Source organism: Ceratotherium simum, chromosome 16 (assembly GCF_057802395.1).
Source record: "Ceratotherium simum simum isolate JZ-2026a chromosome 16, ASM5780239v1, whole genome shotgun sequence".
In the NCBI taxonomy this organism is placed as follows: Eukaryota; Metazoa; Chordata; class Mammalia; order Perissodactyla; family Rhinocerotidae; genus Ceratotherium; species Ceratotherium simum.
The window spans coordinates 50,903,275-50,930,887 of NC_141915.1; the positions used below are offsets into that span (position 1 = coordinate 50,903,275).

The 27,613-nt window shown below is 33.8% G+C and overlaps 1 protein-coding gene across 3 annotated transcripts in view; it reads right to left on the reverse strand.

The window, feature by feature from the left end:
- ABCA5 (ATP binding cassette subfamily A member 5) overlaps positions 1-27,613 on the reverse strand; it is a 65,927-nt gene that overhangs the window by 21,336 nt on the left and 16,978 nt on the right. For 2 of the 3 annotated variants that reach the window (XM_087441488.1, XM_087441487.1), the window contains 15 exons: positions 26,904-27,133; positions 25,182-25,323; positions 23,782-23,970; positions 22,228-22,375; positions 20,120-20,288; positions 18,719-18,777; positions 13,443-13,553; positions 11,797-11,972; positions 11,143-11,262; positions 9,665-9,803; positions 8,522-8,612; positions 8,193-8,332; positions 7,124-7,243; positions 4,067-4,268; positions 1,146-1,315 (listed from right to left, as the gene is read on the reverse strand). In XM_087441488.1, coding sequence (XP_087297614.1) covers positions 1,146-1,315; positions 4,067-4,268; positions 7,124-7,243; positions 8,193-8,332; positions 8,522-8,612; positions 9,665-9,803; positions 11,143-11,262; positions 11,797-11,972; positions 13,443-13,553; positions 18,719-18,777; positions 20,120-20,288; positions 22,228-22,375; positions 23,782-23,970; positions 25,182-25,323; positions 26,904-27,133 — 2,206 coding nt within the window. The remainder of the gene's footprint in view (positions 1-1,145; positions 1,316-4,066; positions 4,269-7,123; positions 7,244-8,192; positions 8,333-8,521; positions 8,613-9,664; positions 9,804-11,142; positions 11,263-11,796; positions 11,973-13,442; positions 13,554-18,718; positions 18,778-20,119; positions 20,289-22,227; positions 22,376-23,781; positions 23,971-25,181; positions 25,324-26,903; positions 27,134-27,613) is intronic. The other variant, XM_087441486.1, reaches the window with a different exon arrangement.

A 27,613-nucleotide genomic window follows, 5' to 3' on the forward strand; every position in this document is an offset into this window, starting at 1 on the left:
AACTCTAATGAAAGAAATAAATTGCAAAACATAACATTTTCTATTCAAGAGTAGTTTTCTATCACTAAATGCCTTCTTCCTCCAAAAGAATGAAGGTTATGTAATAAATTGAGAGCCATATTTTTAAAAGTGATGACTTTTAGAGTAATTTACAATCATCCCTAACTATGATTATTATTTAACACTAGGCAAAGCTCTTTAGTTAATAAGGAATCAAAAAGGAAAGATACTACATAGTATCTAGTGAAAGATACTTCACTACAGGTGAAGTGTTGGGAAATGTTAAACCCCAAAGAGTTTGTGAGTATAGAAAGGGTTAGATTAAATGCAACTTTCTAATATCTTTCAGCAAGATAAGCAAATGAAGATGCTTTTGTTTTGCTGTAAATTTGCCAGTTAGCTAACCTTGATTTTACTCTTCAAGAACCCTGGGACTATAAACTATCTATGCAGATGGGAGATGTTGTAGGAACAACTGATCATGTATTAATGAAATTCTGTATTAGGTTTCAATATTTTGAAAAGCAGAATCCTATGTCAGTTTTTTTTATTTGTTCTGAGCCTCACTCAAGACCATATGTTTTTAAATTTTTTTTATATTTGACAACTATGTAATAAGAATAATCAATAGCAAATCCAAAAATATTCATAACAAATTTAATGTATTTGATTATAAATATTTATATCTAAGGCAATTTTTCTTAATTCTAACTAATTTTTCAGAGAGTCCTTGAAGAATTGTTTAAACATTTCTATTTAGATATATAACTACATAAATATTACATACTGTAACTCTTTCTAAAAAGGGTTTTTCAACTTCTGAAGTTTACTTCACTCGTCATAAACTTTGAAATGAAACATGCTGCTCTGAGAATACGTTGCTACTATTAAAAAAGGAAATTTTATTATTATAAGCAGTATAAATCAGTATTTTTAAAAACTGTCATCCCCACTTACATCAAAGTTTCATTTCTGTAATATATTACTCAGCATCAATACGGAGTTTTTTTTTTTTATTTAGATTCGTGCAGACAGATCATGCCTTTACTTTCATATATTTCTAAAATTCCAACCTCTGACTTATATGTACCCCTCAACCCCAAGCCCCAACCAACACACATTCACAGACCTTCACACACTCTCACCAGTAGAATTTTGAAGAAGCAGAGTTGTTTTATATTTATGAGGTTTATCTCCAGGTTTTAGGAAATATAAGTCTGGAACAAGTTTGATGGGAACCACAGCATTTTTAAAAGAGTGATGCACCAGAAACATAAAAATCTGAACTGTGAAAAAAATTAAAAGCAGAAGCAACCTGAAAAGAAAAAAAATAATACAGCTCAAGGTACACTAATATATAAATCTATTAAAAAATCTTCCTTCACATGACAATTAAAGGGTACTCATCAAAAAGAGAGAGAGAGAGAGAAAGAAAAGAAAAAAACTTGGAAAAAACAGCACTTAGAATTTCTTCAAATGATCTCATGACAATACTGGACAAAAAGCCAATATTCAATGACAAAATTAAAGGCTATAAAAGTATATTTTAGACCACAGTCACCCTGAACTTTTTATAGGGCATGTAAACTTGTATAACTTAAAGAACCAGACATTGTATCACATTTACACCTTTATTCTCCTGAAGGAACTACTTCCTGCCCTACCTCTATTCTGACTATTTACTCTCCATACATTTTAGAAAATATATGATACAAAAATATTTTAGACACAATGATGAAAATAAAAATATAGTGAAAACTTGAATGATTATCTTTGGGTTTTTTTTGGGGGGGGAAGATCAGCCCTGAGCTAACATCCATGCTAATCCTCTTCTTTTTGCTGAGAAAGACCGGCTCTGAGCTAACATCTATTGCCAATCCTCCTCCTTTTTTTTTTTCCCCCCCAAAGCCCCAGTAGATAGTTGTATGTCGTAGTTGCACATCTTTCTAGTTGCTGTGTGTGGGACGCGGCCTCAGCATGGCCGGAGAAGCGGTGCGTCGGTGCGCGCCCGGGATCTGTACCGGGCCGCCAGTAGTGGAGTGCGTGCACTTAACCGCTAAGCCACGGGGCTGGCCCGAATGATTATCTTTGAAATTCATCCTCACCACATTAATTCCCATTGTTCCTCTAGAGGCAAAGCAAGATGTACTACACGCGCACCTGGTCAAGCACATAATTCTATTGTCCAGTCAAAGTGTCCTCCTACCTGGAGGGCAGATACCCTTCTATGCTATCCTGCAACACAGCTCTACATTATACATGATAGCTGTCACAAGTGGGTCGAGAGAGCTTAGATTACCACACTTGAGCATTTTTTAATTTTCAGAATCCCTATAATTTTTTAAAAATCATTCTTCAATTGTTGTAAGTACACCTAAACTAGCATTTCCAAAAGCATACTGCATTGAACTCTAGTTCTATAATAAGGTAATAGGTGTTTTATGGTAAAAAAAAATTTCAAGGTTAAATAATATTTGGAAACTCCACATTAAACAAAGTTGAGATAATTTCTTTACCATAGAACCTCTCAGGTGTTTTTATATGCTAATGAATAACTCTTTAAGAGAGGGAATATAAGATACAATATTTTCTAAATGCATAGATGGTCAAATGCATATCTGACCATACGATACTTTTTGTTATGAACTGAATGTTTGTGTCATCCTCCCCACCAAATTCATATTTTGAAGCCATATTAATGCCCAATGTGATGGCATTTAGAGGTGAGGCCTCTGGGAGATAATCAGGAGTAGATGAGGTCTTGAGGGTATGGCTCTCATTGATGGTATTAGTGCTCTTATGAGAAGAGACACCAGAGAGCTTGCTCTGTCTCTTCTCCTGTGCATGCACCAAGAAGTCATGTGAGCACACAGCTAGATGGTGGCCGATCTGCAAGCCAGGAAGAGAGTCCTCACCAGAACTCGACCATGCTGGTACTCTAATATGATTTCTACCCTCTAGGACTGTGAGAAAATAAGTTTCTGTTGTTCAAGCCACTCAGTCTATGTTATTTTGTAATGGGAGTCTGAGCAAAGACATTTTGCTGTTTTTCAGGGAGTATTTTACGAGAATAGTGTTGAGTGAAATAAACTGAAACATACTGATTTAAATAAATATTTTTCTTTCAGTAATGCTAACACTAATAAATCTGATACATTTCTTTGCTACTGAATAAATTAGGGCAAAAAAGCAAATGAATTCAGCATATTTCAAAAACATAACAATACTCTTATTCTTGATTATTAAGTTTTATTTCTACTGTCATTCTGGATCTAACAAGATAGGCGAGTGGTATTTGAAAGTACTTAATGTTATTTCCAAATAATTCAATGTCTAACACCCCATGAGAACCTAAATGAGAGAGGCAAAGCTAAGTTGAAAAGATGTCATTTTGATCCCAGTTCTACCAGCTATAAAGCCTTCCTTATAGTTCAGTTTCTTCATCTGATAAGAAGGGATAAAACTTATTCCTGCTGTATACAAAAAGTGGCTATAAATATTAGTAATAGATGCAAAATAATTGTGAAAAATATAAACGCAAAATAAAATTTAAATATAATGACAATAATTCAAAAACTACACAATTAGAGAATATTATTTGTCACTCCCTCATTTTATAGATGAGACAAAAATGCTAGTTCAAAAAAAGAGTAAAGCTCTAATGGTATTCGAAGAAATTACTAAAAGCATAATTTTCTTCTCAGACATTGTGAAAATATAGTTTTATCTTTCAAAACTACATAGATTATTTACATATGTCTACATTTTATTTTTTTTTTTTTAATTTTTTATTTATTTATTTTTTCCCCCCAAAGCCCCAGTAGATAGTTGTATGTCATAGTTGCACATCCTTCTAGTTGCTGTGTGTGGGACTCGGCCTCAGCATGGCTGGAGAAGCGGTGCATTGGTGCACTCTCGGGATCCGAACCCGGGCCGCCAGCAGCAGTGCGCATGCACTTAACCGCTAAGCCACGGGGCCGGCCCTACATTTTAAAAATTAAGATGGTAAATTCAATTTGTATCCTTAAAAAAACAACTCATCAGCCAGCAGAGTGATTATACTTACACTGATCTCACTGATTTACTTTCACGTTTCAAGGTAAGGAAATGAAACTTGGCTATTGTATACACCTGCTGTTTCCAAAGGCTCATGGTGCTCACTAGAGAAGCCTTGGTTTCAGAAAGAATAAGTAAGCTCTGCTCCATTTCATCAAAAGATTTTGAATCCATTTCTTCTTCTGGTGGCTGCTGAGTAAATACACTATAATCTATTTGCCAAAAGATAACAAAAAGATAGAAAATTAAGATATATTCCTTAAAAGGATGAAAATCTTTCTGAAGCACGTAAATTTTAAAGAAGCACACATCTGGCGGTGATGTAAGGACAAATGGAACTCTCATGTACTTCAGCAATATTACCAAAACTGAACATACGCATATCTTATGACCCAAGAAACTCTCTATTAGGTATAAACCGAACAGAGATATGTAAGATATGTACATAGGTTCACCAAAACACATGTACAAGAATATTCTTAGCCAGTACTCTATCCAGAATAGCCATAAACTGGGAAGAGCCCAAAAGTCTATGAACAGGTGAATGAATAAATAAGTTGTGAAATACTCCTGTAACAGAATAGCGCAAAACAATGAAAGTGAACCATCTACTGTACAGGAGTTTGAATCTTACAAACGTAACATTAAGTAAAAGAAGCCAGAAGCAAGAGACATACTATATGATTGACTCCACTAAACCAGAAACAGACAAAACTAATCAATGAGATAGAAACCAGGATATATTATTTTTATAACAGTGATTCAATTTAAAAGAGATGAAAAATAATGAAAAGATATGAAAATTGGCTTCAGTATGATGAGAGCCACAAAGAGGGAACTTCTTAGACTCATGCTAGATTTAAAAAATGAGTAAACATTAAAAATTTTAAGAGTGGAATGGAATAATGCATAAAATATTATTTAAGTACAATCTGGTTATCTTGGCATCTTACCAACTTAACAGTTTAGATGAATGACTTAGTAAGATAAACAAGTCCAATCCCTCTCTTCCTCTGATACAGTGGACTAATCAAACTAAAAAAGGTGTTAAAATATTGTATATTACAATCATGGTATTCCAGGAGCATCAATCTACCTTCTACAGAATTTGATATACACTAACCTTTGAAAAATAAAACGATCAAAATCGGCCAAACTGAAAGCAAGCTGATGTTAAAAGTAAATTTATTTTGCACGGTGGATTTAAAGTACTATAGAAAAAAGCCAGTAACACCTAGATAGAGCACACCCTTATCTTTATCCCCACCACCCAAACATTTCTAGAAACTACTTCATATACTTCAAAATATTTAGCACCACATGTACAAGCATCTTCTCCATCTAATTCTCTTCCAACATCCTAAGTATTACAAACATATTCGTTGATAATGCATTCTACATCCTGATCTCTAACTTCCTTTATTTCCTCTATTCCTACACCCTATCTCTACCCAATTTCATCAAACTGGATGCAAGCCTCAGTTTAAGCTCTTATTATCTTTTAACTGTATAAGATCCAAAATTTGGGGGCTGGCCCGGTGGCGCAAGCAGGTAAGTGCGCGTGCTCCGCTGCGGCGGCCCAGAGTTCGCTGGTTCGGATCCCAGGCGCACACTGACACACCGCTTGTCAAGTCATGCTACGGCGGCGTCCCATATAAAGTAGAGGAAGATGGGCACGGATGTTAGCCCAGGGCCAATCTTCCTCGGCAAAAAAAAAAAAAAGAGGAGGATTGGCAGATGTTAACTCAGGGCCAATCTTCCTCACCAAAAAAAAAAAAAAAAAAGATCCAGAATTTGTATGTGAACTTTCCCTCTCTGACTGCAATCTGATATGTGCTCATCATAAACTTGACTTTTCTCTTTTCTCCATGTTTGAGAGAAACATCTCCATTTCCTTCACTCTCCTGACCTACCACCACAACCATCTTGCTAACCTTCAGTCATAAGAAAAGTTTCCTCAACTCACATTCTCACCTTAAACTACACAGATCCACTGAAATTGCTCTGGTCAAGGTCACCACTGGCTTCCACACTACCAAATCCCCCACTGTCTTCTCTGTTACCAAAACCATCTTTTCTGTTCTCATCTTATTCTTCACAGCAACCAGAATTGGCCACTTCCTCCTTCCTAAGCATCATTTGCCTTGGTTTTTACATCTCCTTTTATGAAGAAAGAATGAACAATAATGGCTCCTTTTTAGCCCTTTTTGGCCCTTCATTGTTCAATCTCAGGGCTTGCCCCTCTACTCGTTTCTATACTCTCTACCTAAGTGATTTCATCCAATCCCATGGCACCATCTACATGTAACTCCAGAATTTGTATCTTCAGCCCTAACATCTTCACTTAGCTCCAAATGTGTTCATCTAACTGCCCACTGGACACACCTCCACTTGGACGTCAAATAATATAGCCAAATTCATGCCTGGATTCCTTCTTTCCACCAACCTGCTCCTTTCCCATTCTCAGGAAATGGCAATTCCATTCCCAGTTCTCAAGCCAAAAGCTTAGCAATTATTCTTGATTCCTCTTTTTCCCCGACCTCTAACACTTAATCTATCAGCAAGTCATCACCAGGATCACTAATATAACCCAAATCTGCTCATGTTTCCCTATTCTCACTACCATCCTAGTTCAATCTAAGATTAAGTGTAACAGTTTCCTAACTGGTCTTCCTGCTGCCACACTTCCTTTACAATCCACTCATCATTTGACAACCAGGATGCATTTTTTAACAATGCAAATCAGATCATGTTACTCCTTTGCTTTAAAATTGAAAAATCTTCACTTACTTAGATTTTTCTTGCCATCGAGGTCTCAGTTTAAATATCATCTCAACGAAGTCTTCCCTGAAGATATAATCTAAGTTATCTGCTCCCGAAGACCACCCCATTCTTTCCTTCATAACTCTTAGCCCTATCAGTAAATATTTCTATTACTTATCTATTTACCTTTTGTTTCTGCCCTTTCTCCCCCAAAATATAAATTTCACATGCTTATACAATTATTTGTCTTGTTCACCATCTGTCTGGTTCATTGCCTAAAATGTTTTGCTAGTTTTGTTTTTACCTGCTTGGTCAATTTCTGCTTCAACTTCCAGCTTTAAGAATACATCTTCCAAAGTAGTCATGGAAACACCATAAGAAATAACACCCAAATTTGAATGAATATCTAGATCAGAAAATAAACCTAAAAGAAAAAGATGAAAGAATGTTGTGTAGTTAAGCATACTATCATGAATTATTCTAAAATATCCTTTAAAAATAGGAAATGACTAACTTTACTCTGCTACCACAGTGGTTCTCAAACTTTTTGGTCTCAGGAACCCTTTAACATTCTTATAAATTGCTAAGGACCCCAAGGAATATTTGTTTATGGAAATATATCTATTAGATATTTATCATATTATAAATTAAAACTAAGAAATATTTTACAGACAGAATGATAGGTAGGGTTCATTAAATTGGCATATGTACTTCAATCCAGTTAATTAATGATTCATTTTTCTTTCTCGAAAGAAATTACTTAAAATTTCTGTCTAATTATGAGATAAATGCAATGGGAATTCTACACAATATCTATATAAGTAATATCCTTTTAAGAGACCCCTAAACAGATAAAGGAGACTACACAATATCTACATAAGTAATATCCCTGTAAGAGATCCCTAAACAGATAAAGGAGACTGAGTTTCAGTTCCTCATTATAAAGTGGAAAAATAATGCTACAATTAAAATAATTCCAGAGTTTACCATATAATCACGGAATTCACTATGGAATCATGAAACTGGAAAAGAACCTGAGGATATATACAAACAACTATAAATGTGTAAACATCTTATTCCCCGGAGGCCTACAAGCAAATGCAGCAATTTCTTTCTTTCTTGACAACAAAGCAAACACAATTATTTACTTAACAAATTGGTTACAGTTTATCGCATATTGTAACAAAAACAATACATTAGCTTGTAGTATTTCTGATTTTCAAAAGTAAAATAAAGCAGAAACGAAATATTAACTCTGGCCACGTAGGAGCATGTAAATTTACACAGAAAAGTAAACAAGAAAGTAAATCAAGAAAACCTATTCCCAGTGCAAGATCCTGGTTCAACAACAAGAAACTGAAAGTAGGTAATACCTGAGAATTTGTCCATGTCCTTAAAGGGCAAGCTATACACAAGTTGTTGGTCATTTTGTTGTAATAAAGTAGCTCCAGGTATGTGTTGTTTAACCAGAGAAGAAAGAGATTCCATAGCACAATATCTGTCTATGTACATGCTAGAGAAAACAAAAAATCATACTTTTTTTATGATTACTCAGTAAACATCTAAAAGTAAATTCTGAATGCTGTAAGTTAAAGTTAGTGCCATAAAAAAAAGGTCAAAGCACATTATGGAAGACCCTAAATACAACAACAGTATATCAAGAATACAATAATGAACAAAGTCAATAAAGAATGAATGATACCTCAGGCGGTAGCCAATCCCCCATTTACTTTTGAGAAAAATTGAAGAACCAACACATTTCAACATTCCTTGTGATATGACAGCTTTCCTATCTGTAAACAGAGATTTGCATTTCAATTTTTAAGTTAGTAACAGCATTAATAATTGGCATTCATATTTTATGGATTACCTCTTCCTAAAGGGCTTACTAATACAAGTGCTTTCAATTTCCTTTATAAACACATGTAAAAAAGACAAAAAAGCAATGAAAACAAAATGTTAGGTTTTTTTTAAAAACAAAGATACTACTGAAAAAATGAATCACATAACCTATTTATTAGATTATATTATAAACAGAAGTTGCTCTAGCATTTCAAACTCCTGGGTCTTGTCACAGTTATTAAAAACCATGTGTTGGCTTAAATCTAGATTCTTTATATATGTGTCTATGTTTAAAATTGTGCAGAAAACAGTTAACATAGCAGGCCTGAGACCGTTATTCTTAGAAAGACCTGCTTACAAGGCTGGCCCTTGACTGGTGTCTGGAAACCTGGATTTTAAGAGCATTCTCATCATTCCCAGAACAGATAAGGGTGGCTCACTGTACCTAAACTGTACAAACAATGTAAATTATGGTTAACACCTCCTTTCCTTCTGGGAGTCTGGAATTTTGGTATATGCTAGGCAGAGGGTGCCTACATGACCAGCACCCAACAAAAACCTTGGGCACTGAGTCTCTAATGAGCTTCCCCAGGAGAAAACATTTCACACGTGTTGTTAACAACTCATTGCTGGAGAAATTCAGCGCATCCTGTGTGACTCCGTTGGGAGATTCTTGGAAGCTTCTGTCTGGTTCCTCTAGACTTTGTCCCATGTGCCTCTTCCCTTTGCTGACTTTGCTTTGTATCCTTTCAGTTTCACTGTCACAAATCATACCCATGAGTATGACTATGCAAGTCTTATGAGTTCTCCTAGCAAATTATTGAACTTGGGGTGGCCTCAGGGACTCTCCAATACAAAAATATGTAGTTTTTAAAAATTTTAAAGCTTTTTTGTGAAGAACGCACAGTTTCTTTATTTACTCCTCAGGATTTAGCATCTCTATGTCCAATCTCCCATTTGGCCCCATAACCTTATCCTTCAAAAATAAAGTAAAAAATCTCACCAGCAAGAATGTCAGCTTCATCCATGAAATGAGTACTAAACACTGTCACTCTATTAGATTTTCTGTATTTTAGAAGATTCCAAACAATATGACGAGAACAGGGGTCCATTCCAGCTGTTGGTTCATCTAGCAAGAGTATCTGTGTGAAAAGGGATGGCAAAGGCAAGGAATCCTCAGGAAAACCAAAATACATAAAATTTATGTGGACACTTTAACACTTCTCCATTCCAAGTTACTATTTCCAATCATAAATATATTAGACCTGAGTTTTTCACTCATATGTGAGTTAACATAATTTTTGTGTGTGTGTGTGAAGAAGATCAGCCCTGAGCTAACATCCAATGCCAATCCTCCTCTTTTTTTTGCTGAGTAAGATTCGCCCTGAGCTAACATCCCTGCCCATCTTCCTCTACTTTATATGGGACGCCGCCACAGCATGGCTTGACAAGTGTTGTGTCAGTGCGCGCCTGGGATCCGGGCCTGTGAACCCGGGGCCGCCGAAGCGGCACTTGTACACTTAACCACTTGCACCACTGGGCCGGCCCCCTAACATAAATTTTAAAAATTATTAGTTTGGCATGTGAATACTTTCCTTGGTTTAATTTTAAAAGACTAATGTCTGTGATATATAAGACATAAGCATAATAACAATCAGAGAAACAAAAAAATAAAACATTAAGTATACTGCTTTTATCTGAACGATTAAATTTTGTAGATCTAACAATCGCTTGTTAGAGAAGTATGTCCTATATTAGTTCAAAGCAAGCAATTTGTTTTAAGACTATCTTTGATTTCAAACACATGGTGGTGGGGTTTGGGAGGAAGCTAAATGAACACAAAGCCAGAACAGAGAGCCATCCCCAAGCTGCAGCAGCAAGGGGAAATGTGGCAGGATGGTAGAAACCAATGGGGCTCCTGGCTGCAGGCACGTACCTGGCAGCTTTCTAGTACTGTGCATTGTATCAGCTGGTTCTCTGTTTCTACAAGACAGAGAACAGCACAAAACAGACATATAAAATTAAGTAAGCAGGGCAGTGAAAAACTGAACTATTCCTTTGATTTTATTTTTAAATTTTTATTATGAACTATTACAACTATAGAGAAAACCATAAAGAATAATAGAACAATACTACTATAGCCACCACTGAAATTTAAGAAATTTTAGTAAATTTAAAATGCTACTTTTTGGCCATTTTCTTGAGATCTTTTTTTAAAGAAATAAAACACTGCAGATATAACTAAAGTCCATCCTTCCCATTCCCCTTCCTAGAAGTGACCACTGTCATAAAGATGTTAGATATCTTTCTGACTTCAGTTTTAAAATCTTATTACTATAATTACATCCATAATAATGTACAGTATTTTATGTATGTTCAAACTTCACATAATGTGTGTATGTGTACATATCTTTCTACAACCTACTTTTTTATTCAACACAATTTAAAATTATCTCATCAGGGACACTAATATTTGTTTACCTTTGGATTCCCAAGAACAGCAATTCCTAAAGACAGTTTTCTTTTTTGACCACCACTTAACTTTTTAGCTTGATTATCTTTGATAGCCTGCATGTCTAAATCCAGTAAAACCTTCTGCACCTGTAAAAGTAAAGTGTGAACAATATTATTTTTTAAATCACACCAATTACATAATTATCAATATTAGTTTTTAAGTGTTCCATTTTTAATACCAACTTCAAAAATGTTCTTTTAGTATATAATTTAATTTTGACATATATTCATATACAATTTTGAAACAACAGATAACAAGATTCCTGATGGAAAGGTCTGTTTTACTTCTGTGACTTCCTGGGTAGTCGGGAAGGGATCAGTATGAAGGCTCTATGTGTGTGTGTGGCTAGGGGGAGAGGGCAGATGTGAAAGAAAAGGAAGGAAGAAAAGAAACATACTTATATTTAGAGATTAGTATCCTCCAGATGAACAACCACTATTTTATATGTGCTAAAACTTTTACTCCAAATTCTATCTAATTCTTTGTAACGATTTTCTGTTTACTGGCTCAGAACAGGTATTATATTTAGATTTCCAAGCATATTTTTATTACACAAGTTATTACAAAAGGTTATTAATTTACAGGGAATAAAAGTAAAGATTTCTATATGAATAACATACTTCTTGTATTACATTATTGGCTGGTATTCCTTTGATTGAAGCCAAAATGGATAAGTTTTCTTCTACTGTCAAAACATCAAAGTGCATATCTAACTGTGGACAAATGCCGATCATTTTTCTTGCTTCAAACATTTCATCTATTTCTGAGACTCTGTGTCCATATATACAGGCAAATCCTAAAAGCAAAACATATATTTAAATTTATAATAAATATATTAAGTATTAAAAAGTATATATGCTTTATATACACTAATAGTTACTTGTATGTAATAAACATATAAGGTAAGAGTTAATATAAATTTGGAAGAGAGAACACACCCTCATTTCCATACTATTGGTGATTTGCTTCCACTTATATTCCAATCACATCTTCCTTCATTTTCAGGTCATATTATATAGTGCAAAGAGCAAAAAAACAGAAGCTTCACGGGTGCATTACTTACACTTATATTCCAGTAATAATTTTTCTTCATTTCCAGACATTATGGATTAGCAGAGAGAACAAAGAACTAAAAATTTTCCCCTAAGTAGTTGTGCGGTCTTGAGAAAAATCAGCCTGAATTACAGCTTTTCTCTTATATAAACTGTGCTAAAATATCCCTCTTAAGAACTGTTAAATCAAGATGATAATGTATGGAAAATCGTTAACAAAAATCATAAATTCTTATATAAATGTCAGATATTATTATTACCATCAAAGAGTGACACAATTAGGAATAAGCAAAAAAATCAAACTAATTTTAAAAGTTAAACTACATTTAAAAAGATGCAGATGCGGGGGCCGGCCCGGTGGCGCAAGTGGTTAAGCGTGCGCGCTCCGCTGCAGCGGCCAGGGGTTTGCCAGTTCGGATCCCGGGCGCACACCAACGCACCGCTTGGCAAGCCATGCTGTGGCGGCGTCCCATATAAAGTGGAGGAAGATGGGCACGGATGTTAGCCCAGGGCCAGTTTTCCTCAGCAAAAATAGAGGAGGATTGGCAGATGTTATCTCAGGGCTGATCTTCCTCACAAAAAAAATTAATTAATAAATAAATAAAATAAAAAGATGCAGATGCAATACATGAAAATTTGGCCCTTTCTTAAAGTAAAATATTTATTGTACTGCCACTCTACCTGTGTTCAGTTATTGTGGAAATGTGGAGCCGCCATACTGAATTCTCCCCTATAGGGCAATCACACATAACAATTAAACGTTTGAGATATTGCTCTTAAAATTCTATTTTAGGAGATGGTATTGACATTTATCATTCTTTCCTTTTGAACTACTGCTGCATACTTAGAAATCTGTTTCTATTTTCTCAACCTGAAATGTCTCTAGATCTCATTTAATTTCCAATTAATTACTGATTTATCCTTCCTTGAAAAATAAACACACACACACACAAAAATCTGATAAAATAGGTACAAAATTACATCTTTTTTACTTTATTAAACATGACTGAATCATTTTTATTTTCTACTGAAAAACAGACAAATGTGTGCAATCAACAAAAAGATAAAAATACCTTTATAGACACAAAAGTTGGTCCCAAATCACTGACAAAAATCAATCCATACATATTTCAAATAATTATATTGTGATACCTTAGTTAATAAGGCTAATAAAACGAAGTAAGAGATTTTTTTTTAAGTCAAAAAACTCTCACCATCAGAAGGTGGGCATAATCCACAAAGAATATTCATCAACGTACTCTTCCCTGTTCCACTGTGGCCAAGTAATGCAGTAATCTGACCCTCGTATATGTCAAATGACAAACCTAGTACAGGAAAGAAGGAGAAAACTCATATGTGATTTTTATTTCTGTTGAGCTATGCAAGATGATTCATAATACTTGAGCATCCTGAAATAAGTTAATAAATTTAAAGACAGATGTAAAGTTACCAGCATATTTAATAGCATAATATTTAATATTCTAGCATAAGAATAATTCTTTGTTATAGTCAATGGTATAAACAATAAGAAAAATAACAGAAAATAAACTTCTATTTTTTTGTTAAACTAATAGATTCAGAAGGTGCACAAGATTTTGGGGGGGGGGTGATTTCTGTGTACCCACTTTTGAGAATTTCCAAGGGAATTAAAACAGATAAAGAGACAAATAAAAATTTGTTCCCAAGGATACTTACAGCATGTCAAATATATTAGCAAAAAACTAGAAATTAACCAACTGCATGAGAATGGCTAAGTAAAGGCTTGAAAGGTCCAATTTAAATAAAAGGCATATTGAATAAAGAAATATCACTAGATGCATGCGTCAATGACTGAAGGAAGAAAGGAGACAACAATCTGAAAAACCAGCTTCAAATAATCATAGCCCCTGATTTGATGAAGGTGATCTGGGATTGTTAGTATCCCTAGAGCTGCAGGCGAGAAGCAAAAAATAAATTCTCTTCTAGAGGAAGATCACATCATGCAGAACAGCAAACAATCTCTACAATTATTCATATGCAATATATAGCACTCAGCCAAAAATAACCAGGCAGGAGAAAGCAAGATAAGACCAAAACCCAATAGAAAAAATAGGCAATAGAAATAGATCCAGAGGCCATGTAGATATTGGCACCATATGACAAGATTTTAAAATAACTATGCTATCACATTCATAAGAGAATGTCAGCAAAGAACTAAAAACTATATAAATAGAACCAAGAGGAAAGACAAAAACCAGAAAAGATAAGTGAAAATATTTCAATAGATAGTTTATCAGCAGATTAGACCCAACTAAAGAGAAAATTAGAGAATGACAAGAACAGTCAGGAGAAAATATCTAGACTAAAGCACAGAGAGACAAAAGAACAAAAAATTCAGAAAAGAGAATAAAAGACAAATGGGATAAAATGAAAAGTCATAACATGTAATAATAAACCTAGAGGAGGAGAAAAGACAAAGTAGGACAGAAGCAATGTTGGAAAAGAAATGGCTGGGAATTTTCTAAAATAGAAGACACCAAGGCACAGATTCAAGAAGCACTATACAACCAAAGCAGAATAAATGTAAAAGCAAACAAACAAATCAGCAAGCCATGTCACAGCAAAACTGCTGAAAACCAAAACAAACAGAAAGATCTTTAAAAACAGCCAGGAAAAGGTATGTAACAACAACAGAGAAATAAAACTAACAGCTCTCTTTGCAACCAAAACAATGGAAACAAGAAGACAACAGAATTACATTTTAAAGAGCTGAAAGAAAGTGCATTTTCATAAAAACTGTATAATCAGTTTGTCAAAATCTACCCAAAAAGCCTAACAGAATTTTCACTGTGTTTGAATCTACTGAAATTTGGGTAAAACTGACATCTAAACATTGAGTCTTCTCACCTATGAACATGGTATTTCTCTTCATTTATTCAGATATTCTTTAATTTCTCTCAGCAATGTTATTTTATTTTTCAGGGTACATATCTGTCACATCTGTCATATTTATCTATAAGTATATCATATTTTTTGATGCTAACATAAGCATAATTTTTATCTTCCAATTGCTGGTAGTATATAGACATACAATTGATTTTTCTATATTTACCTTATATCCTCTCACCTTGCTAAACTAACTTTTTTGTAGATCTAATCGGATTTTGTAAATGGACACTCATATCAACTGTATATTAATAGTTTCACTTGTTCCTTTCCAATCTGGATGCCTTTTATTTCTTCCTCTTGCCTCTTTGCACTGGCTATAACCTGCAGTTGAATAACCTACACTGGAGGCTATATATCACCTCCAATGTTGAATAAAACAAGACTCAAAAAACACTGAAACCATAAAAGAATGGATTCATGAATTAGACTTCATTCAAATTAAGAACTTGTATTCATCAAAAGACACTATTAGGAGAACGAAAAGGCAAGCCTCAGACTGGAATATTTGAATACATATATCTAACAAAAGTCCTGGAACTAAAATGTGCAAAAAATCTGAATAAGTACTTCATGAAAGAGAACATCCAAATGCCAATAATCATATGAAAAGGTAAGCAATAGCATTAGTTATATGGTAAATGCAAATTAAAACTATGTTAACTTGTCATTATACCCTAGCAGAATAGCTGAAGTTAAAAGACGGACAATATCAAAGGTGGGCGAGGATGTGGAGCAAATGGAACTGTCACACATTAATGGTCACGGTGAAAAAGGGTACCAACTTTAGAAACCTGTTCAGAGTACTTACTAAAGTTAAACATATGACCTAGCAATTCTACTCATCAAGTACTAAGGAAAAATAAATCATCGTATATTCATTCACAATAGAAAACTAGACAGCAATGATAAAGAACAAAGTACGGTGACAGAAAGCAACATGGATGAATCTTAGACATAATATTGAGTAAAAGAAGCCAGAGAACATTCTATATGATTCTACTGATAGGAAATTCAAGAATAGGTAAAGCTAACTCACAGTGATAGAGCTTAGAAGAGTGGCTATCCTGGGGAGGATGGTATTGATTGGAAAGGGGGCATAAGCAAACCTTTAGAGTGCTAGAAATGTTCTCTATTTTTATCTGGGTAGTGGTTATATGGCTGTATACATTTGTAAAAGATTCACCAAGCTGTACATTTAAGATTTGTGTACTTTACTAACTGTAAGTTATAATGCAAGAAAAAGATAACTATGTTCAATCAACCAAAAAAGGCAAGAAAGATAAAGAAAAAACAGGATAGGTGAGATAAACAGTAACAAAGTAATAAGATGGAGGATTAAAATTCAAGTATAGCAATAATCTCATTAAAGGCAAATGCACTAAATATTCCAAACAGAAAAAGATTTTCAGATCAGATTTTGAAACTACAATAACAACTATACAGTACTTATAACAGACCCACCTTTAAAAACAAATAGAAAGAAAAAGGATGGAAAAACATATACCATGTAATCACTAGTGTAAAGAGCATAATTTATGCAAAAAATATTACTAGAGATACACCCCTTAATGAGAAAAGGTTCAACTCATTAGGAAGCTATAACTCTATATTTGTATGTATCTAATTGCATAGTCTGAAAAATATGTAAAGGAAAACAATGACAGACGTATAAGAGAAAATAAAATTCACCATCATAATTGAAGATTTTTACTTTTAATTTATCTCTCTCAATAAATGATAGAAGCAATCCCACAGAAAATAAATTAGTAAACATACAGATTTCAAAAACACAACCCACTTGACCTGATACAGAACAGTATATACGACAACTGCAGAATATGTTTTGTACAAGTGCACACAGATCATGTACAAAAACTGACCATACGCTGGGCCATCAAATCTAAATAAATTTCACAAAGCTAAAATGAATCATAAGACTATGTTCTCTGAGTACAGTGGAATTAAAGTAGAAATCTATAACAAAAAGATAAATTACCATATAGTTAAAAATCTAAACATATAAATAATCCATGCAAAGATAAAAACATAATGGAAATTAGAAATATTTAAAACTGAATAATGAAAACAACCTGTCAAGATTTGTACAATGCAGCTAAAGCCATGCTTAGATTAAAATTTATAGATTTAAAATGCATCATTATAAAATGATCTATGCATCTATCTTAAGAATTTAGGGGAAAAAACATTTAAATGTATAAGTAGAAACAACAAGAAAACAAGACCAAAAATTTAGGAAATAGAAAACAAATATAACAGAGAGAGTCAACAAAGCTAACAGTTGGTTCTTTAAAAAGATTTATTTTTACTGATAAACTTCTGCCAAAAAAAGAAAAAAAGTACAAATAACAAATCTCAGGAATAAAAATCGGGAGATCACTACAGATCCTACAGACCTTTACAATATGAAATTACTATAAAGTTTTTGGCAATAAGTTTGAAAATAATAAAATGAAGGTGATCTAAAAAAGTCAACATATGTTAGGCCAATAGTTCTCAAGCAGGGGTGGGGGGATAATATTTCGCCTTCCTTTCCCAGGGGATATTTGGCAAGGCCTGAAGACATTTTTGGTTGTCACAACCGGGCAAGGGGGAGGCTGCTACGGGCATACGGTAGGTAGAGACCAGGGATGCTGCTTGTGATGGTTAATTTTGTATCAGTTTGGCTAGAGCTATGATGCCCAGTTGTTTGGTCAAAGACTAGAGTAAACATTGCTATGAAGGTATTTCGTAGATGTAGTTAACATTTATGATCAGCTGACTTGAAGGAGATTACTCTCAATAATACTGGGGAACCTCATCCAATCAGTTGGAGGCCTGAAGAGCAAAAACTGAAGTTTCCCGGAGAAGAATTCTGCCTCAAGACTGCAGCACAAATTTCCCCTGAAATCTATGTCTGAGTTTCCAGCCTGCCAGCCTACCCTATGAATTTTGGACTCAAGACGGCAATTTCAACTCTTGCCTGAGTTTAGAGGCTGCCAGGCTGCCCTGCAGATTTCCAACTTGCGAGGCCCCACAACCATGTGAACCAATTCCTTAAAAATACAAAATTTCCCCCTTCCCTCTTGCTCCCTCCCCTCCAACCCCCTCATTCTGTGTGTGTGTGGGTGTGTGGGTGTGTGTATTCTTTTGGTTCTGAAGACCCCTGACTGACACAGTGCTAAACATTTTACAATTCTCAGGAGAGTTCCCCAAAACAAAGAATTATCAGGCCCAAAATCTCAGTAGTGCAGAGGTTGAGAAAACTTGTGGGAGGCCAAAAGAAACAAAAGTAACTAACATGTATACATATACATAAAAATAAAATGCAAAAGGACACAAACTTGTTAAATAGTTGAATATTTTTCATCTTAATATTATTTTTTTCTTTTACTACTTTGATGTTGTTAGTTTTATTATAGATATTAACTACATAAGTAAATGAAAGTATCTCTAAAGGAAAGAGAAACTGTGGCGAAAAAATTTAAATTTTCCATAAACTATGCAAATTGTTTTTCCATTTATACTTTAATACTATGGACTGAATACTAGAAAAGCTACTTACTTCTCAAAGCCTCCACATTTTCACCTTTCTTTCTGTATGTCTTCTGAATACCACTGATTCTGAAAAACACCATTTTCTACTTTAAGTATTTAAAGCAAGTTTATAAGTGTGTGTGTTTTCATCTATAATATTTTCATCAAAGTTGTCATATTTTATTAGAATAATAAAGTACCTTCCTACTAAAGCAATAAACCAAAGAGAGCTGACAATTATAAAAGTATTTCAAACTACAAGAGAAAATTATAGTATTCCTCTCCATTTTAGAAGCCATTCATTCGTTTTTCATGATAAGCCAACTTCTAAAAAGAAAGTGAATGGGGCTGGCCCAGTAGCATAGTGGTTAAGTTTGCGCACTCTGCTTCGGGGGCCCAGGGTTCGTGAGATCGGGTCCCGGGCAGGGACCCACACACTGCTCATCAAGCCATGCTGTGGCGGCATCCCACATACAAAAACTAGAGGAAGATTCACACAGCTGTTAGCTCAGGTCCAATCTTCCTCACCAAAAAAAAGAAAGTGAAGCATTTGACTCAAGTAATTTATAGATTTCTTTTCATCTTTGATACTCCTCTGTTTGTAATTAGTCAAACCCTTATTGCATCAGCTAAAGAAGATTAAAAACCAAATGCTATTATTTCACATTAGCACACATTTCAAATTGTCTATAAATGTGAAGCGACTCTCATTCCACTTTAAATGTTTTACCTAATTTTTTAAAGAATTAATGGTTTTGTAACCTCTTTGAATTTTACCTTTGAGAAGGCAGACCACTGGCCCACTGATTACATCCTATCTGACTCTCCTTAGCTTTTATACACTTTTCTTAAACTTAAAAAACAGAAATTATACTTCACTTTTTCTTTCACTTTTCTTTTTTTTTCTCTTTCTCACTATTATTTTTTTAATTTGGTTTTGGCTGATCTAGCAAGGAACAGTAACCATTTTCTTTGGTTCTTAGAAATTAAACTGATATGCTAATTAAACTGATATGCTAATTATGTCACGATACCTAAGGGTCTACGAAATTAACAGTGAACAATTTAATATATGTACAACTTAGACAACATAGCTTGAATAAAATTATAAAGTTAATATTTATTCTATTTTAATCTACACAATGGAGAAAGTTTAAAACAGCTTAATTGTATAAACACTAAGTTTTATTACTTTTAGAATTTTCCATCGAAACATAAAATTTCAAACCTAGCAGCAACTTTATTCCAAATGGTTGCAAACAAAATAAGAACTTAGAAGTAGCCCTTATTAACACTGTGTTTTAAAAATAATGAAATGTGTACCAAACCTCCTACAATACCATGCTTACACGCATTACTTAAAAGGATTCAAATGTGGCATATTCCATCAGTAGTTCTTATACCTAAATTGCCAAAGATTAAATCCTACCTTAAGGCTTCTTTTCCTATAAATTCTGAAGAAACAGGCTCAACAATTTCACTAAAACTAATATTCCCATTAACATTGCCCTCTGATAACTCCTTATAATTTCTTTTGCTCTTTGACCAGTATGATGGCTTCAGAAAATACAAAGATGATCTCCGTAAGCCAAATTCCCCTGAAATTTAAAAAAACTGAGTTATCATAACAAACTATTTCTGAAAACTAGTTTTTAAATCATAAAGGCAGTATGTGAAATATATGACAACCTAGATCTAAAGTTTAGTTATAAAGTACTAAATCAATATTGTGTGAAAAATAAAAGTTTTACTGACAAATAACTCTAGTCCATAAATAGCTTTAGAGTTGCTGAGAATGGGTGGGAACATAAAGGTGAGTAAAGCACATTTTCTGCCCTAAAAGAACTTACATCTTTATGAGTACACATATATACCAAAAGGCTAAAACACAATGCAGAACAGGAGGCATGCCATGTACAGTGCTACCAGGAGTTCAGAGGAGGAAAAGTTCATATCTGGATAGGGACTATATCCTGAAGGCTTCAATGAGTATCATCTTAGATAGTCTTTGAAAACAGGTAGTATTTAGAAAAGTAGATATAGTTCATAGAGAAGACATTTTAGAATTCGGAGAGTAACACAGCAATGGGACAGACATAGGAGATTTGGATGTCGCACAGCGATGGCTGTATCCATTTTCCCCTCTTTCCCCTCAAAAACCCACACACCCCATTTTTTTTAATATCCACTCCTCTTCTAGACAGCCACATGTTTCTAAGGGATCTGATCCCAACTACAGAGAAGGTTCTAATTGACCTAATCAGTACTTGGCATGCTCTGGTGACTGTTGTTGCTCCAGCCATAAGCACATAACCAACCAGACAGAAGCAAGGGCTTAGTTGGGGGAAAGGTTCAACCTCCCTCCTCCACTGGACATGAACAAAGAAGCACAATACTCTGCAGCCATGAGGAGAGTAAATCTGCCAGACTCTGAGACAAAGGTGGCAAAAGCTTGGAGAGAGTGGGCCCCTTATGACATGCTGAGCAAGTCAACCAACTCGGAGCCCATCCTATCTCTGGACTTCCTTTTAAGTAAAGCAATTGGTTCCTTCTTGTTTAACCCAATTAGAAAGGTTTTCTGTTATGAGTAGCTAAAAACAATCTGATATACTGAAGATGTGTTTAACTAGGACTGTAGAGATGAATATTAAATACAGTGAGGGGGAGAGTGATAAGGAGAAATTAAATATGTATGTAAAAGTATCGTGGAGGACATTAATATATAACAGGTTTCTATTTAATTCACCAGGATATGCCCAGCAAGGTTTCTGAGCATGTGATCAACTTGATTAAAGGGAATGGTGAAGTTCTTAGACAGACCTGTGGTAGGTAATTACATGAGAGGTACTGCAACGGTCTAGACTAGTGCTACCCAATAAGACTTTCTGCAATGATGGAAATGTCCTATATCTGTACTGTACAATAGGGTAACTAACAGCCACGTGTGGCTACTGAGTGCTTGGAATGTGGCTTGTGCTACTGAGGAAATGAACTGTTAAGTTATTTAATTCTAATTAACTTATATTTTAAAAGCCAAATATGTGTAGCAGTTACCATGTAACAGTGCAGGTCTAGAACACAGACAAAAGTAACAAGGAACTCAACGGGAAAAGTAAAGGGGTGTCCGATATTTAACAATATTTTGAATCCACAGGAGTTTGCTATAGATGCAGGATAACAGAGATGAGGGGAACAGTAGGGGTTACAATATTACTTCATAGTTTGGACCTCAGAGGGTAAAATAATGAAAGACTTCAGCCAAAGAAGATTGACATAGGGAAGAACCAAGTTAAGAAGCTCGGTTAGGGACTTGAGGCTTTCAAAACAAACTGCTCTGTTTTTACACAATTTCCTTACATTCACTAGTAGTTAAGGCATAAGGTACAAAATATACTTATTTAAAATTAAACTAAAAGTTTTAACAATGAATATGACTTAGAGTACTCTGGCTAGAAAAAAAATTTTAAATTAAGTTGACCCTATGTGGGAAAAAAACCTAAAAATCTTTAAAGTAAAATCCAATAACTACCTACATACCTGGAATGACTTGATCAAGATAGACAGCCAAGAGGACATAGAATATACTATTAAGTACCAACATGATAATAGTAATAATTAGAGGGTATGGGCCTTCAGTCAAATTAGAAAATAAAGCACCTTCATTAAAATCTTCTAAATGCATGACCTGAAAAACAGAAACACCAATTTTATTATATAAACATAATAAAAATAAGCAAAAGCTAACACTACTTAGAGTTACTCATTATATTCAGAGTGACAGTAACTAAACTGGGCCTTTTAGCAGATTAAACAGTCAACTAAATTAGTAATACGAATTTATTAAAAAAACAATAAAAACTTTACCAAAATATAAGTTTATCACAATAATCCTTTTCGATCATTTTTAATACTATGCTTCTAAAACTAGTACTGTATACATCCATTCCTGGGGCATTTAATTCTAATGCTACAATGAGCAAATGAAATAAAAATAAAGTATGATGCTAATATTAATGAATGCAAACAAAAGGATTATGGTCCACATGGAAGTCAAATTAACTGTCTGAGGATAAAATTATGGTCAGCATCTTTTTGATCCCAAAAAAGGAGAAGGTACTCTGATTAACACATTTACTAAATTATTCAAAGTAGATATATGTTATAGAGCAGAAAGAAATGTACTAGAGGTTGAGGCCTCTAATAAACTTTACACCACTCTGGATTTCAGTCTCCTCATCTATAAAATGAAGGAGATGAATTAAATGACACTGAAAGTCCCTCCCACTCACAACAAAAACCTATGAATCTATAATTTTACCTTCCTAAATGAAGGGGGACTCAGTGGACTCAAAATGGGTAGCAACAGCTCTTAGGTCTCAAGTAATTAAAACCTGTTTAACTCAATATTCATAAGCAATCTTTCTTAAGTCTTACAAATCAGAATATTCTATCCAGCCAACATGAATAATCTCATATTAAGTAATTACATTTTCTCTTTATACATTAACCAAATTTATGTTCTATTATATAAAGCAGTACCTTATAAGAATTTTTCCCTTAGAACCTGACTGCCCCGAAGACTAATAAAAATCATATTTATAAATCTAAATATTATTTAGGTAAATATGACAATCCCATGATTCCTAGACCAATAAAATCCACCAGGTCTACTTATTTCACTACTATAGTCATGAAAAACCTATTCTGCTCCACACACTATTTTCTCCCAGGCACACATCTGAGATAGATTTGCAACAGGTAGCAATGTAACCAGGACATAGAGCAATCTAGCTTACCTGATGCTTAAACCAATAACTTCTAACAAACTGAGTTATTGCAGTGAAATTGATTACTGAGATATACTAAAGCAAAAAGTGGAGAACTTATAAACAGATCATATAAATTAAAAATTTAAGAATGGAGAAAATATAAATGAAACCAATATGAAGGGTACTCCAGTATTCAAATGTTGAAATTTTAAAATAATTTTTTTTGCAAATCAAAGGTCGTATTTGTAGCAGTATAACATGCTGCATGGAACTAGAGAAAAAAGAAAACATTTAGCGAAAGCAAGATAAATATATCACCTACCTGTGCAATACCAATCAAAAAAGTACACTGACAGAAGGGACTTAAAAGCCAGACTAATGATTTGGGAAAACTTTCCAGGAGGACTATCAAAAGGCCAACAAATCCAAAAGCCACAGTAACTAAAAATTCAACTATTCCCACGTGTTTTGATTTTTTAAAAAGAGGTGTCAGCATTAAAGCAAAAAATACCTATAAAATATAAATATTAAGGTTAATACATTGTTCATATACAGTGGTATGAAAACAAAATTAAATTTTGCTTGTGAAAGAACAAGCTATTTTCATTGAAAAACACATTCATTAAAATACAATTAATTTCTAAATGCTATGACAAGATATTTTATTTTCACACAAATAGTGATACACAAAAAAATTTTTTTTTAATAATTTTATTTATTTATTTATTTATTTTTCCCCCCAAAGCCCCAGTAGATAGTTGTATGTCAGCTGCACATCTTTCTAGTTGCTGTATGTGGGACGCGGCCTCAGCATGGCCGGCGAAGCGGTGCATTGGTGCGCGCTGGGGATCCAAACCCGGGCCGCCAGCAGCGGAGCATGCACACTTAACCATTAAGCCACGGTGCCAGCCCACACATAAAAAAATTTAAACTGACAAATATTAAAAACTGAATTTAATCTATATAATAGGAAAACATGATCACCTCTACACTAAAGAAACCATAAACAGCCATGTGCTTCTGTAGTTGGATGTGCACATATATGAACAAAACAGTAATAACAACCTTTAACTACAGAACACATTTTTTAAACTTAATGTGTTGATAAGAAACAAAACCAGTTAAAAACCACGCCATTATGTAGAGAAGTATATGACTTATTTGTAAAATATCATGTTACAAAGCAGGAGTGATAGTCAAAATACTTAACTGGTAGAGCATGGGCACACAAGCCAATCAGAATGGAAACTGGAACCACTTACAACAAAGGTTGGTCATTAACAGCTAGCATTCAGCCAATATACCAAATGAATAGCAACACTGCCAAAGAGCTATATTTACAGAGTTCTTGGCACAACATCATCCTATAACACAAATTAACTTAAAACAGTCAAGATTTTATGAAAAAAAAAGGAATAAAAAGTCCACTACTGGACAATCTTAATTACACATGGTTATAAGAAGACAGTAAAAGACAGACTCAGAGGAACTGTGTGTGAAATACTTTATATGAAAACAAGTTAAATTTAAACTTGAGACTATTCTGTACCTTTTCTAAAAATATGGAGGTTCAATGATGCTACTTTTAAGTCATTTATTAGCAACCTCATCACAATCTCTTTCATGGGAAATCAGGTATAAGTAAACCAAAGAACAAGACTTTGCTATATTAATCAAATATTTTGACAGTTCTTTATTACTCTTTCAAGTTAAAATACTTACAGATGATAATCCATACAGGAAAAAAAGCAGGAATACCACAACGCAGCTACTGTGAGGAAACAACGAAGAAGCTGTTGCAATGACTGCCATAAGAAGGGACATAAGAAAAATCAAACTCGTATACAGAAGAACCCAAGAAAGCCTAAAATGAGAATACAAATACACGTATGGTTAAACGCATAAGCTTTAACAGTTAAAAAAATCATTTTAAACAAAACTTCAGCTCTATTTTCGCATTTTATTCTTAAAATTAAGTCAACCTATTCATTTTTGTGTATGCTTGTGTATTGAAAATTAATGTTTTTATAATTAAAAATACAGTATTAGTTAAGTTATAGATAAAAGTATACTGATATACAGATAAAATGGTGATTACCTTTCCAAGAGGCAAAATCTTTTACAAATTAATAGCAATTCATGATTAGTTTAAATCTAATACTCTCAAAAGTGAAATAATGCGCAACACTTCTGATTTTCTTAAAATACAAAAGTGTTTAATGACTAACAATTTTCTTTATAGCATGTGCTACAATTAAACCTCTAATGGCTTTTGGTACTTTAAACAACAAAGGCTACCTCAGTAATCAACAAAATTACTGCATTTACACAATGTGAGATCAAGAAGATCAACAATGGATTCACTACTTTACTAAAATTTCTCCTCAAATCAGAGCTCAATGGAATTACTACAATATTTAGTTTTATTTTGTCTTTATTTTTCGAGTTAACAGATCATGATTGATTGTATGCTACCATGAAATCACTGAAACAGGGCTAAAAGATACCTAAATTACCAAAATTGAATCCATCATTTGACGGAGGCAAACACTGAGGCAGAGAGACTGAGTTGCCTAAATTCTTCCAGCTACTGTTTACTCACAAAATACTTAAACGACCCAACGCATCTTAAAAACCAATCACTACTGAAATGACAGGAGGAAAAAAAAGGAGCAAAGAAAATGTTATACACAATGATCCCATTATCTAAAATGTTATAATTGTTGCATCGGGCTAAATTTAGTAACATTTGTAAAATGGACTATAATAGCAACTCACATGCACACGTGCACACTATTAACTTTTCCCCCAAAACGAAGTCAAAATAAACTTTCTTACTACATATCGGGAAAATAAGAAAAATTCACTTAGAATTACTTATAAAAATGCATGCTAAAATTATCATTGTATAAAAATGCTGATACATTAAAGCTCACTTGTGAAAACATTTATTTTCATGTTTCTCTATAAATTATCTGTATATTTTCATCTTAATTCACACAGATAACTTTTTTTTTCCAGGAAACAAAAGCCCATACACTACATACACAACCATTTTAATTAAATTTTTAATAACATGTATGTGCTATGATATTGGGGGAGAACTATAACAGGCAATTAATTTCTAACTTTCCAAGATCTCGTATCTTCTATACACTGAAATACATGCAGCACACGTCATTGATTCAAACTAAATGTGAAATAAAATTTAAACATGTAATGTCAACAGGAGCTTTCCACATCCCACTTCCCTTACATTAAAATGAACTAATCAATTGATGAAGCTTGTTGACTACTCTCAAATTCCAAGACAAAGGCAATCACTGTAAGAAAACATAATCAGCATCTCATCAAGTCAGGTGAATAACAAAATTACAATTCTGAAGATTTCTACATTTAATACAATTATTAATCATACTAAACAATAAACTTTTAATAACATACCAAAAGGCAGTGTCATGAAGTCCCATGATCTTTAAAAACTCTTTTAACTTCTTCTCTTTTTCGGCTACAATATGAATTGCCAAAAAGTATCCAAAAGGTGAAAATGCTATAACTAAGTATATTAAAATTACTCCTCGGGGAAAGGTATCTATTTCTACAACAGCAGTTTCTCCCATAACGACAGCTTTAGTTGACTCCAGCTCCTTCCAAAGAGAAACATTGGTCTTCAACTATAATTAGAAAACGCAAATTCAGTCAATTAATTTAGTTCTGACAGTAGCCCCTAATGAAGTGTGACAAATATACCCAAAAATTTAGTCAATAACCTTGTACTACAAATACGATCTTCAAAAAGCTACACAGCTGAAATAAAGTGATTAAGCCCAATATCATGATACAGACTATAATATTGCTCTTATTCATTCTGGAAGCATACCATAAAGTTTGAAGTCTGAAGTTGGGAAGTATACAAATTTTGATAAAATAATTTGTCAAAGAAAATAAAATTGCACAATTATCTTAAGCAGATAATTATATGTATCTTAACAAAAATATGCATTTATAAAGTTGAGGAGTTAAGAAATGATTATTAGTATCATGAAAGAATGACTCTCTTTAAAAAATGTTTCTTTAAATAGTATGTTCTTCTATTGTCTTAAAATCTATATATGCAGCACATATAGACAGAATAATAAAACTATTATTGCCAT